The sequence below is a fragment of the Macaca nemestrina genome, chromosome 11, assembly GCF_043159975.1.
Source record: "Macaca nemestrina isolate mMacNem1 chromosome 11, mMacNem.hap1, whole genome shotgun sequence".
Classification (NCBI taxonomy): Eukaryota; Metazoa; Chordata; class Mammalia; order Primates; family Cercopithecidae; genus Macaca; species Macaca nemestrina.
The window spans coordinates 116,276,627-116,290,161 of record NC_092135.1 but is presented as its reverse complement, the minus strand read 5'-3'; the positions used below and the strand labels follow the sequence as shown (position 1 = coordinate 116,290,161).

At 42.5% G+C, this 13,535-nt stretch overlaps 1 protein-coding gene across 1 annotated transcript in view; it reads right to left on the bottom strand.

Moving 5' to 3' along the window:
* The window catches only part of LOC105481206 (actin related protein 2/3 complex subunit 2), a 37,685-nt gene that overhangs the window by 10,031 nt on the left and 14,119 nt on the right, over positions 1-13,535 (bottom strand). Inside the window, exons 5-7 of the mRNA XM_011740592.2 lie at positions 9,574-9,619; positions 5,139-5,325; positions 4,504-4,597 (exon numbers count right to left, since the gene is read on the bottom strand). Coding sequence (XP_011738894.2) covers positions 4,504-4,597; positions 5,139-5,325; positions 9,574-9,619 — 327 coding nt within the window. The remainder of the gene's footprint in view (positions 1-4,503; positions 4,598-5,138; positions 5,326-9,573; positions 9,620-13,535) is intronic.

Genomic DNA, 13,535 nt, shown 5'->3' with positions numbered 1-13,535 from the left:
ATTATCCCAAATGGAAATTTCTAGAGCAAAGCTTCTACAATCACCCTTCTCTAGAAAACATTTTTTATTCTACAAAGGGGTTAAGAAGCTTTTTAACTTCTACTGGTTTTACTTTTCAGTCTTAAGGAATTAAACAGAACAGATATGTAACTGCTGGCATTTTCTTGTGTTTATTAAGTATCTCTAAGGCTCCAATTCACAGGTACATGTGGTATTCACAATGAGATGGGGTATTTATAAACCAGTGGTGACTTATTAGCACTCATTAGTTTTGTATATGGAAAATAATATATTTAAGACTCGGTCAACAATCTGTTTCTGGTTTGGGCCTACTCTTTCTTTTTTGAGACAGGGTTTCACTCTATCACCCAGGCTAGAGGGCAGTGGCGCGATCCTGGCTCACTGCAACCTCCACCTCCCGGGTTCAAGCAATTTTCATGTCTCGGCCTCACGAGTAGCTGAGATTACAGGCGTGTGCCACCATCCCCGGCTAATTTTTGGCTGGACTATTCTTTAGATTATCTGACGTCTTTGCTTCTCCTCGGTTCTCTCTCCCAAATAAAACTTTAAAACAAACACACCCAAACAGTCCTCCATCTTCACTGGCATCTTTGTTACATGTAATTCAGCAATATTGTCTTTTTACTCTCCTGGCTAGGACGTCTTTTGAGCATCAGACTATTTCTCTCTTCCAAACTACTATTTATCATAGGAAGTTCAGAATAAATTCAAATATATACAAGGAATTTAGCATACGATGAAGGTAGCATCTTAAATCAGGGGTGTAAACATGGAAATAATTGCTACTGGAACCACTGGATAGCCATTTAGAAAAAAAAATAGATTATTCTTTCATACCATATACCAAGAGGAGGTCTCAACAAATAAAAAATCATGTATAAAATATGTAACTGTAAAAATACCCAGAAAATAACAGGTAAATTTCCTTATAACCTTGGAGAAGGGAAGGGTTTTCTACCCCTTTACTCAAAATCTGGAAGCCATAAAAGGCAAGAATGATTAACGTGATTATGCAAAAACAAACTTCCACATGGGGGAAAAAACCCCACAAACCAAGGTCCAATGACAAATGGGAGAAAATATTTCAACTCTTAATCACAGATGAAAGCCTACTCTCCCTAGTATATAAAGAAATTGAGAAGCTCAATAACCCCACAGAACAATGGGTAAAAGCATAAAGAGACACTTCATAAGAAAATCAAATGGTCTACGATGTAAGAAAAGATGTTCTGACCTCATTCATAAGTGAACAGAGACATCACTTTCAACCTATCAGATCAGGAGAAACCCAAAAGCTGACAACATACTCTGGGAAAACAGACACTTCTATCCATCACTGGTGGATGATAAAATGCTACTACTCTGATGGAGAAGAGTTTGGCAATATCTACCAAAATTACTGAACTTGGACTTAGTGTTCCCAGTTCAGGAAAATATCCTACAGACACAACCACACATGCAAACAGGCAGAAATGGCCCTTAAAATAACGTCTTTACAACTGCCTAAGAGGCAGATGCTTGTGTCTTTGTCCCTGAACATACAGAAACCGGTGGTTTCCACTTAACTCTTCCTGGTTATTTAGTACTAACTTGGCTTTAAAATCTTATAATATGAAAAGAATTCTAGTTCACCATAAGCTAATCTCCAAAAGCATGATTACTGGTCCTACTGCTTTTCATGGAATAAGCGTTGAAATGATGGCTTCTATCAGACATTCTCCAGTACTCAGCTGATCAACGCCCATACCACTAACAGTAAGACATCCATGAGAGTGGAGGAATAAACTTCCTGTCTTTTTCTGAGAGGGGAAAAGCATCCCTCAGAGTCTGCTTGCCAAATGACAAAAGCAAGACTTGAATTCTGATCAGGCTGGATGTGCATGCTGGAAGGGAAAGGCCACAAAGGCTGGCAACTAGTAGACTAGTGACCATGAGGAGCTTCAAACAGTGTTCCCAGGGTACAACTTTCTGTGCCAGGTGACCCTCATTCTTTTTCCTAGAAATTTACAATTCCAGGCCTAGGAAAAAGTTCTATTTATTTTTTGGGAAAATCCAGCAAAAGTCCAGTTTTTGATGGTCATTTCCAACAAATTCCCTCAGCCTCTGCATTTGGAAAGGGTGGCAGGGCAGATGACTTCCTGAGTCTAGCACTGCACAAGGCCAGTTACTATCTAGAGATCCTGTTAGTGCCAAAATGCAGAAGAGGCTTTGTCTTCCCTTTTAGGTAAGTGACCTACCACAGGTACCCTGAAGGAGGCCTTTAAATTCATATGCCAAAAAATAATACACAAAATTCTCCTAAGGAACAAATCTCCAGTACACTCTCCAAGATAAGATCTGTTTCAAGTATAGAAATAAGTTGTTTCCTGGAATAAAATGGAGTAAGATTGGTAAAAAACCAGCCAAATCTAAATACATACTTCAGAGCTTTAAAAGTTAGTTTGTGACTCTGGATTTAGCCCAATTTCTGAGGTACCGCATTTAATTCTCCTGTCAATTTTGCATAAAAACACATGAAATGCCTATCTAGAGGCTTATTTTAGGACCCAAGAGATATGTGTATGTTTTTATATTTTTTCATCAAGTTCAGCACTAGCAAATGCTGAAGTGTCAATATTCCAATTTTTCTGTATAAGGACGCCCAAACTAGAGTTTCTGATTAATTAGCCAAAACACAAAAGCCACTAGGGATGGAGCAATTGAGAATATCACTTTTGAAGATTTCCCTAGCCACTTAGAAGGCTACGCAAGGTATCTTTACTGTTTAAGCACAGTTGTCTTTCTATTTGGCAAAAGAGATTCTGCTTCAGAATTTAAAAATCTTTACCACCCTGCCAAGGAACAGAATGAAGGTAGTAACGTTTTAAAAAAATTTTACCATTGTACTCGATTTTGAATGCTGAGCCATCTCAGAAGAAACCAGCCTGAATGTCACTTGACTAATGAACTCTCATGTCCATCCTACAGCCAGCAACTAACTGGCCAGCAGATTGGTACACAATGACCTGAATACAACTACACCAAAAATCCAATTACAAAATGCCCTGCTAACTCTCATGACTCTTTTTTTTTGGACATGGAGTTTCGCTATTTTTCCCCAGGCTGGAGTGCAATGGCACGATCTTGGCTCACTGCAACCTCTGCTTCCTGGGTTCAAGTGATTCTCCTGCCTCAGCCTTCCAAGTAGCTGGGATTATAGGTGCCTGCCACCATGCCTGGCTAATTTTTTGTACTTTTTTAGTAGAGATGGGGTTTCACTATGTTGGCCAGGATGATCTCGATCTCTTGACCTCGTGATCTGCCCACCTTGGCCTCCCACAGTGCTGGGATTACAGGCGTGAGCCACCGCGCCTGGCCTCTCATGACTCTTCTTAAGATGAACTTCCTGTGAGGGAAGTACTATATGTTGACCCATCATCCAAACTCAGGCTCAGTCTGTCAGTTCAACAACTCTACCTGTTCGTACATTATCTACTACCAAAGAATTGGCTACAGAGCCCATTCTGAAAAGACCTTAGGACCAAACCAAAAGCAGAACTTACTAGAAATCTGAGGAAACACAAGAGGTTAGGGTTAGGAAACCTGACAAAGTTTTAGGTCAAAGACCCCACAGTAGGAAGGATACATAATATTCATTCATAGTTAGTATGTTTAATTCTCAACTCACCCTTTAGTTTTGTCCTGCAAAACTAGAACCACTGAGAAAAAAAAGATTAGGCTGGGCGCAGGGGCTCATGCCTGTAATCCCAGCACTTTGGGAGGCTGAGGCGGGCGGATCACGAGGTCAGGAGATCGACACCATCCTGGCCAACATGGTGAAACCCCATCTCTACTAAAAGTACAAAAATTAGCTGGGTGTGGTGGTGGGCGCCTGTAATCCCAGCTACTTGGGAGGCTGAAGCAGGAGAATCGCTTGAACCCGGGAAGCGGAGGTTGCAGTGAGCTGAAATCATGCCACTGCACTCCAGCCTGGTAACAGAGCAAGACTCCATCTCAAAACAACAACAGCAGCAACAAAAAATATTCACTGAGTTTTGTGGGAGTTGTCTATTAAATCTTCAACAAATTCTAAAGTCAAGGCTGGGCGCGGTGGCTCACACCTGTAATCCCAGCACTTTGGGAGACTGAGATGGGCATCACCTGAGGTTGGCAGTTGGAGACCAGCCTGACCAACATGGAGAAACCCCGTCTCTACTAAAAATACAAAATTAGGCAGGCGTGGTGGCACATGCTTATAATCCCAGCTACTCGGCAGGTTGAGGCAGGAGAATTGCTTGAACCCGGGAGGCGGAGGTTGCAGTGAGCCGAGATCGCGCCATTGCACTCCAGCCTGGGCAACAAGAGCGAAACTCTGTCTCAGGAAAAAAAAAAAGTCCTAACATCAATAGAGCTGCTAGATCTCTTTCCTATGCTCATGGTATGTTTGGGTGCAAAGGTGTAAGTCGCCATGCATGGTTTTCCCCCAAGATGTCTGCTCCATACCTGCATGAACACCTTTCCAATGACCACATCGTCGTCATCCTTAAACACTGTGCTGAAGACTACTGTGACTCTGTCCTTTTTAGACTCAACATACCTGAGGGGAACAAAACCCATGAGGATAAGTACAGAATCAGAATGGGGTTTTGTCAATAACTTGATCTACAAGTGCATCAGAAGGCTAAAGTCACAAATCTCTTAAATCATAATATAAAGGTGTGCCAAATGAAACGATATTTATGGTCAACAAAGTCAGTGCACAAAATGAATGCCCTAAGAGAGGCAGCAGATGGAAATTATCAGAAGTAGATTTTATTGACTTGTAAATATAACATGGAACCGATGGTCACCTTGCCTGCTGATTATCCAGGTTATACTCTTAAACATGACTCAGAACAGTGGTGCCTCAAAAGAAAGCACTGGATTCTCTTTCCACCTTCTGTCAGCTCTCAGTATCTGGAGAGTAGGAGGAGTGGCTGATTTTTGCCCTATCATCTACTTCCTGGCTTAAGAAATTTTATGAGAAAAACATTTTCACACAATACAGCTTAAGGTCTGACCAAGCCATATTTCTTTCAGTAAGTGCCATGGTGGTGTGACAGTCATATCCAGGCTTCAGGACTAAATTCTGTACTCACATGGTCTCATCATCTCTATAATGGATAACTGCCCTGTTCTCTCCTTCCTTGCCCTCTTCTTGGAATTGGAAGTATTTTTCAAAGACAGAGGCAAAACAATTTCGCTTCAACATGCCAGCTTGATGCACAACGGAATCCTTGGATGCCGGAAGATTTTCAAGGTCGTATAGCAAAGAGACATTGTATCCTGGAGGGAGGAAAAAAAACAAAAAACAACCCAGCAGCTACATTAAAAAAAAAAAAAAAAAAAAAAAAAAGCAGCATACTATCTCTTAACAAGTGAACAGAGACTAGAGGCAATTAAAAAAATTTTTTTTCAGGTTCTATTGACATTTTACTTTGTCTCATCATCTGTACTTTTAACCTCGGTAGAATATAGTCTATTTTCATCTACCTCACAGGGAAAAATGAGGTGAAATAAAATCTTTTTATAAGATTCTTGTAAATATATATAATTAATGTTAATCAAAAATTTGAATCAGTATCAAAGATGACTAATTACAAATATATAATGAGAGAAAGTCAGAACCTGGGAACTCTGATTGGAAATGTACTCTTCCAGACACAGTTGTAAAGGAGTCACATATCTTTCTCTGATAGTTTAATGTGCCAAGTATCAATATGGCCAGCAGATGGGTAGCTTTGTGATAATAAGACAGACCCTTCTACATGCCACTGCAAACTATGAGGAGGCAGGGTAGAAAAACCAACTATCTGTTCATGTATATGCCTCTTCAATAGCTTTTATTGGTATACATTGTAAAATTTTCAGTATTTTTTATAACATTTTACTTCATTTGATCTCCATAACCATGCTTTGAAGTCTGCAGGCTAGATAAGGTTACTGTTTTACAGAGGAAAAAGGAGATTCAAAGAAATGACATGAATTGCCAAATACAGCATGACACATAAATGTAGGGCCTCTATTTTGAGTTGAACAGAACTGGGTCCAAATCCTGGCCTTGTCATCTTGTAACCTTAAAAAAACTTCTGGGTGTGGTGGCTCATGCCTGTAATCCCAGCACTTTGGGAAGCTGAGGTGGGCAGATCACCTGAGGTCAGGAATTTGAGACCATCCTGGCCAACATGGCGAAACCCTGTCTCTACTAAAAACAAAAAAACTAGCCAGGTGTGGTGGTGGGCACCTGTAATCCTAGCTACTCGGGAGGCTGAGGCAGGAGAATCGCTTGAACCCACAAGGTGGAGATTGCAGTGAGCTGAGATGGCGCCACTGCACAACAGAGTGAGACTCCGTCTCCAGAAAAAAAAAAAAAAATCGCCTGTCAATTCCCTCGTTGGTTAAAAAAAGCGGGGGAGGTAGGGTGGCCTGGGCACAGTGGCTCACACCTGTATTCCCAGCACTCTAGGAGGCCAAGGTGGGCGGATCACCTGAGGTCAGGAGTTTGAGACCAGCCTGACCAATATGGCAAAACCCCGTCGCTACTAAAAATACAAAATTAGCTGGGTGCAGTGGTGCATGCCTGTGGTCCCAGGTACTCTGGAGGCTGAGGCAGGAGAATTGCTTGAACCTGGGAGGTGGAGGTTGTTGTAATGAGCTGAGATCATGACACTGCACTCCAGCCTGGGAGACTAGTGAAATTCTGTCTCAAAAAACAAAACAAACAAACAAACAAACAAACAGGAGGGGGGGAGGGAGGGGGTGTGGAGATAGGGGAGACTGTTGTGAGCATTAAAAGAATGTACAGTACTTAAAGTGTGTGGAACATGACAGGTCATCAATTTGGGTGCAGAATACGGACTGAAACCGTTGGGTGACCTGCCTCTTTACAGCATGTCCACTATGAATTCCCAGAAGCCGGGCTGGAACACTTGATTATAGAATCAAATGATTAATAAGTGTCAAAAAGGTTTAGAGATGTTTTTGCAAGAATATTTGTATATATCACTGAGGATCATTTTATATTCTAGGCAACTGACGGGAATAACTTCACCAGAACTGTACGGATTTCACACTTCTAAGTATCTGAAACCTCATTACTATTTCATTTTTTACCAAAAGCATTCTTGAGATCTTTTTTTTTTTTTTTTTTGAGACAGAGTTTTGCTCTTGTTGCCCAGGCTGGAGTGCAATGGCCTGATCTCTGCTCACCACAATATCCACCTCCCAGGTTCAAGCGATTCTCCCGCCTCAGCCTCCTGAGTAGCTGGGATTACAGGCACGGGCCACCACGCCTGGCTAATTTTGTATTTTTAGTAGAGATGGGGTTTCTCCATGTTGGTCAGGCTGGTCTCAAACTCCTGAATGCAGGTGATCCGCCTGCCCTGGCCTCTGGCAGTGCTGGGATTACAGGTGTGAGCCACGGTGACCGGCTGAGCTCTGTATTTTTTGTTGAACATAGGCTATTTGGGAGGATGGGCTAAATCTTTGCAACAGATAATACTTAGCACATTTTTGGCACTCCAGTATTAAATAATATCAATCATCATTCCATTTTGGGTACTTGAAAAGCAGATAAGCACACAGATTACAAGGTTAGATTAAAAAAGAAAATACTTAGAACTGAGGTTTGTTAGTTTTAGGAAGCCAAACAAAAGCAAATAAAACTATAGCTAAGGTAAAGTCTGTCTTTAAGTAAGGCTTCTAACATGATGAACAGAATATACTGAGGATGAAGGGAAGTAAAAATCTAGTATGACTTGCTGAGTTTTCCAAACGTGCCTAGAAAAACCCATTAAAAAAGATGAGGGGAGACTCTACTTTTTTTTTTTTTTTTTTTTTGAGACTGAATCTTGCTCTGTCGCCTAGGCTGGAGGGCAGTGGCGTAATCTCGGCTCACAGCAACCTCTGCCTCCTTGGTTCAAGTGATTCTCGTGCCTCCGCCACCCGACTACCTGGGATTACAGGTGGCTGCCACCATGCCTGACTAATTTCTGTATTTTTGTCGAGACAGGGGTCTCATTTTGTTGCCCAGGCTGGTCCTGAATGCCTGGGCTCAAGCAATTCACCCACCTTGGCCTCCGGAAGTGCTGGGATTAAAGGTGTGAGCCACTGTACTTGGTTGAGACACTACTTTCACACACTTTTACATTTTACACTTGTATGAAGATAGGGTCTGCAATCTGGCAATGTCTATGATTTAGTGGGAGGTAGGAGGAGCCCCAGGCACGGAAACATAAACTTTCCATGTCAGGATATTGGCTGTGACAAGCATGCCCAAGACTTTGGACACGATTTTTCTGTTCTAGATCTGTTTGTTTCTTTCTTTAATACCTTGATTCTGCCAAGAGCCTACAGTGTTATCTTGGCTTTTATTTCTGTGACACATTCATCCCGCCAATTTGGAGATTTAAAAAAAAAAAAAAAAAAAAAAGGTGCTGGGTATGGTGGCTCATGCCTGTAATCCCAACTCTCTGGGGGGCGGAGGCTGAGGTGGGTGGATTGCTTGAGGCTAGGAGTTTCAGACCTCCTTACTCTGTTTTGGCAGTCTGCACAGCAGACAGTGAGACCCTGTTTCTACAAAATAATAAAAAAATTAGTTAGGTATGGTGGCATGTCCCTGTAGTTTCCAGCTACTGGAGAGGCTAAAGCAGGAGGATTGCTTGAGCACAAGATTTGGAGGAGGCTGCAGTGAGCTGTAACTGTACCACTGCATTCCAGCCTGGGCAACAGAATGAGACTGTCTGAAAAAATAGGTGAGGTGATGAAAAAAGCTAGCACAAGTAACTGCTGTTAAGAGTGACAGAAAACTTCCTTCTTAGAAGACTTTTCTAATCAAGGTACCAGAGTTGTAATAGTTGAATAAAAAATATTATGTTCCAATGGTCTTACTACCTGGTTCTCACTTTGGGGTCCCGCTAAATGCCTCAGAATTTGAGACATGCCACTGAATCACAGGGTAAAAAGGCTGTTCAGTTTTTCCACTTTAAACCACCTTTAAAGCAGTATAACATAGCTGTTCTATTCAAGGATGACACGGTACCTTTCAATTCCTCTGGCCATGAATGCTGAGACCACCTGTTAGAAGACTGGATTAAGAAAGGGTCTGATTTTTATTACTTGAAATCACAATAGTGTGGTGAATATTCCTCTTCCTTCTCCAAATATGTAGTGTGCAGAAAAAGGTTACTAAGGGCTGAGGGTGGGAATCAATGTTTGCTCATCCTTTTCAAAGGCATTTTAATCACCATGAACAAACAAACGTGGCCCTCTGGCTGAAAGATTACGAGTCATGTGGCCCCATCAAGTAAATGTTAAAAATGCCATACATCAATTTTGTACCCCTACTGTGTTCCATACTGGACAAAGCAAAGCCTCTTAAAAGCTATTTTTATGGAGGGAGTTGAATTAGGAATGGGCTCATGAAGAAATATTTGTAATAATATTTAAATGAAATCCTTTGGATAAGAAAAGCATAATATAAAAAGGACACCTCTCTTCCCATGCCATTCCATAATTGCTCACACGACTACATACCTGATTCTGGATTTACCAAGAAACTCCCGTACACCCTCTTTAATAACTAGAAAATAAAAACAAAACAAAACCAAATATGTTAATCCAAAGGCCACGATAATTTCATTATTTTTAAAGTATTATACTTGTCAAGCTCTTCCTAAGTTGGCATCCTTCCTAACTTTCATTTGGTGGATGGGAAAGTAGAGACAGAGGGGAAGTGGATTTAGTCACCAACAAGTCACAGAACTGAGAGGAGAATCTCTTTTTGCCCAGGCTGGAGTGCAATGGCGTGATCTCAGCTCACCACAGTCTCCGCCTCCCACGTTCAAGTGATTCTCCTGCCTCAACCTCCCAAGTAGCTGGAATTATAGGCATGCACCACCACGCCCGGCTAATTTTTTTTTTGTATTTTTAGTTGAGATGGGGTTTCTTCATGTTGGTCAGGCTGGTCTTGAACTCCTGACCTCAGATGATCCACCCACCTCATTCTCCCAAAGTGCTGGGATTACAGGAATGAGCCACTGCGCCCGGCTGAGAATCTTTAATCAAAGTTCATCCTTCACTTTTTTAGGACTTGACTACACCCTTAATATGTTCTCTGTTCCCCAGCTCCTACATTGTACTTAATCACGTTTGGTTTTCAAGAGAGCAAAAGGAGGCCAAATGTCAAGTGAGAGAACAGATTGTTAGTTATCAACCTAAGCACAGGCTGAGCCACTAACTCAGGCGAATGAAGAGAAAAAACCAGGACTCTTGGGAACTGATCTGTTTGTCTGCTGATCTTGTATGCGTTAAAATTACTCAGTGCATAGACAGCTTTTAAGGCAAAGGACAGTGAATGAAATCTTAGCTAGTTATTAATACTGGTGTCCAGAAGGCTGTACACTCTACATGTCTTCTCCCCCAAACCAGAACCTACTGCTGGCTACTTTCCAGGTTTTTGAATCAAATGACAAGAACAATAAAAAACCCCAAAAAACCAAGAACCCCTTTTATACCTTCTGCTATGGTTTGAACGTCCTTTCGAAAACTCATGTTAAAATTTATGTTTTTTTTTTTCTTTGAGACACAGTCTTACTCTGTTGTCCAGGCTAGAGTGAAGTGGTACAATCTCAGCTTGCTGCAATCTCTACCTCCTGGGTTCAAGTGATTCTCCTGCCTTAGCCTCCCAAGTAGCTGGGACTACAGGCGTGCACCACCGTGCCTGGCTAATTTTTCCACGCCCGGCCAAAATTTATGATGATGATTCTTTTTTGGAAGCAGGGTCTCACTCTGTAGTCCAGGCTACAGTGCATTGATACAATAGCTCACTGCAGCCTTGAACTTCTGGGCTCAAGTGACCTTTCTACCTTGGACTCCCCAGGTATTGGGATTACAGGAGTGAACCACCATGCCTGGCCACATGTTAAAATTTAATTGCCACTGTGACGGTAATTAGGTGATTAGGCCATGAGGGCTCTGCCCTCATGAATGGATTAATGTTGTTACAGGGGAAGTTGGTTTGTTATCACAAGAAGGGTTGTTAAAAAAGTGAGTCTGGGCCGGGTGTGGTGGCTCACGCCTGTAATCCCAGCACTTTGGGAGGCTGAGGTGGGAGGATCACAAGGTCAGGAGATTGAGACCATCCTGGCTAACACAGTGAAACCCCGTGTCTACCAAAAATACAAAAACAAAAAAAATTAGCCGGGCATGGTGGCGGGTGCCTGTAGTCCCAGCTATTCAGGAGGCTGAGGTGGGAGAATGTGTGAACCCGGGAGGTGGAGTTTGCAATGAGGTGAGATAGCACCACTGTACTCCAGCTTGGGTATGCTCCAGCCTGGGAGACAGAGCGAGATTCTGTCTCCAAAGGGAAAAAAAAAAAAAGTGAGTCTGGCCCTCTCTTGCCCTTCTGCCTTTGCTATAGGATGATGGGAAAGGGCACGAAGGCCCTTGCCAGATGCTGGTGCCATGCTCTTGGACCTCCCAGTCCCCAGAACGTGAGTCAAATAAACATATTTTCTTCATAAATTATTCAGTCTGTGGTATTGTTATAGCAACAAAAAACAGACTGAGACTCCCTATTTTTTTCTCTGTCACTGTGACTGCTTCACCTGGTGGAAACTGCTTCCAGAATGACGTGGCTTAAGAAACAAACATTTTATTTTACTTCAATTTAGTTTTTTTGAGACCGAGTCTCACTCTGTCGCCCACGTGGAAGTGCAGTGGCGCAATCTCGGCTCACTGCAACCTCCACCTCCTGGGTTCAAGCAGTTCTTCTGCCCCAGCGTCCCTAGTAGCTGGGATTACAGGCATCCGCCACCACACTCAGCTAATTTTTATATTTTTTAGTAGAGATGGGGTTTCACCATGTTGCCCAGGCTGGTCTCAAACTCCTGACCTCAAGCAACCCACCTGTCTTGGCCTTCCAAAGTGCTGGGATTATAGGCGTGAGCCACTGTGCCCCACCTACTGATTTATTTATATACAAAGACAGAGTCGCACTACATTGCCCAGGCTGGGCTTGAACTCTTGGCCTCAAGTGATGCTCCTGCCTCGGCCTCCAAAAGTGCTGAGATTACAGGCATGAGGCTCCGTGCCTGGCTGAACAATAATTTCTTAATATTCCACATATTTATTTAACCATTTTCCTATAGCTGGAAGAAACTTTCAATGGGCAAGATTACTTTTTTTTATACAAGGGCAAAAGATAAATAATGCCACATGTAGTTCCTATTTGGTGAACACACAGCCACCGTGAGGTATCTCTTTTACTGAAGAGGAACTGAGAGGAGGGGCTCAAGGTCACAAGAGTTTGTTGGTAGCAGAGAGACTTGACCTTCAGGCGTCTGATATACCACTTCTTTTAAAAAAGTAACATGCATATCCCAAGAATTTGAAACTGCATGCTACCTCTGAGCTACAATTCTGTGTTGCACATACTATTGGTATTTTGAGGAAGGGGAAATCAGATGTGGCAGGGATTTAGTTTAAATCCCTAAGCCCCTAAGATTTAGTTTAATTTCAAGCTTACTAAGTTAATATTCTGAGATCTAAGAGGTACTGAGAGCCAAATTTATATCACGTTCAACTGCTTTGCTCCCTCCCCTTGGTAAAACGAGCCAACACTTCCTTGTTACTTCACTTGCACTTTTAACCATGATTCACTTTTCAGTTTGTACCCCCTCTCCCAATATGACACCAGGAGATGGGTGGAGGCAACCTATCACTCATCACCATTACCTTCCCACTTCAGCAGCAGAGGCATTCTGCCTTTAAAAATGGCCTGTGACAAAGTAATAAGCTTCCTGTGGTTATCATGGGTTGGTCACTGTTTAACCAACCCAGGGAGCCATTTACTGTGCACTCTGCTCCAACACTATGAATGTTACTTACTCCACCCACTTGAGTGGGTGGGGTTGGTTCTTTGACCCTTGTGGTGGCTAGAAGAATAGCAATGTGTTCTGGAGCTCCATTGTAAGAAAAGCACAGAATGGAAAGGAGATATAAGAAATCTAGCTTAACTCTTTCTTTTCAGGATTATTATTATTGCATTTAGATCTTTTCCCTTTTTTGAGATGGAATCTCACTATGTTGTCCAGGCTGGACTTGAGCTCCTGGGCTCCAGCGATCCTCCCCACTTGAACCCCCAAGTAGTTGGCACTACAGGTGCATGCCACTGCGCAGGCTCGCACCTAGTGAAGACTGTCTAGGGGAGAATGATTACACAATTTAAAAAACGTCTGTTCAAATACTGTGACACTTCTTATCAGGTAGTTATAGCTAATTCAAAGCAGGGCTGCAGCTGGACGTGGTGGCTCACATCTATAATACCAGCACTTTGGGAGGCCCAGGAAGGAGGATTGCTTGAGCCCAGGAGTTCGAGACTAGCCTGGGCAACATAGTGAAACCTCCTGTCTATAAAACAAAACAAAACAAAAAATAAGCCAGGTGTGGTGGCACGTGCCTGTAGTCCCAGCCACTCAGGAGGCTGAGGTGAGAGG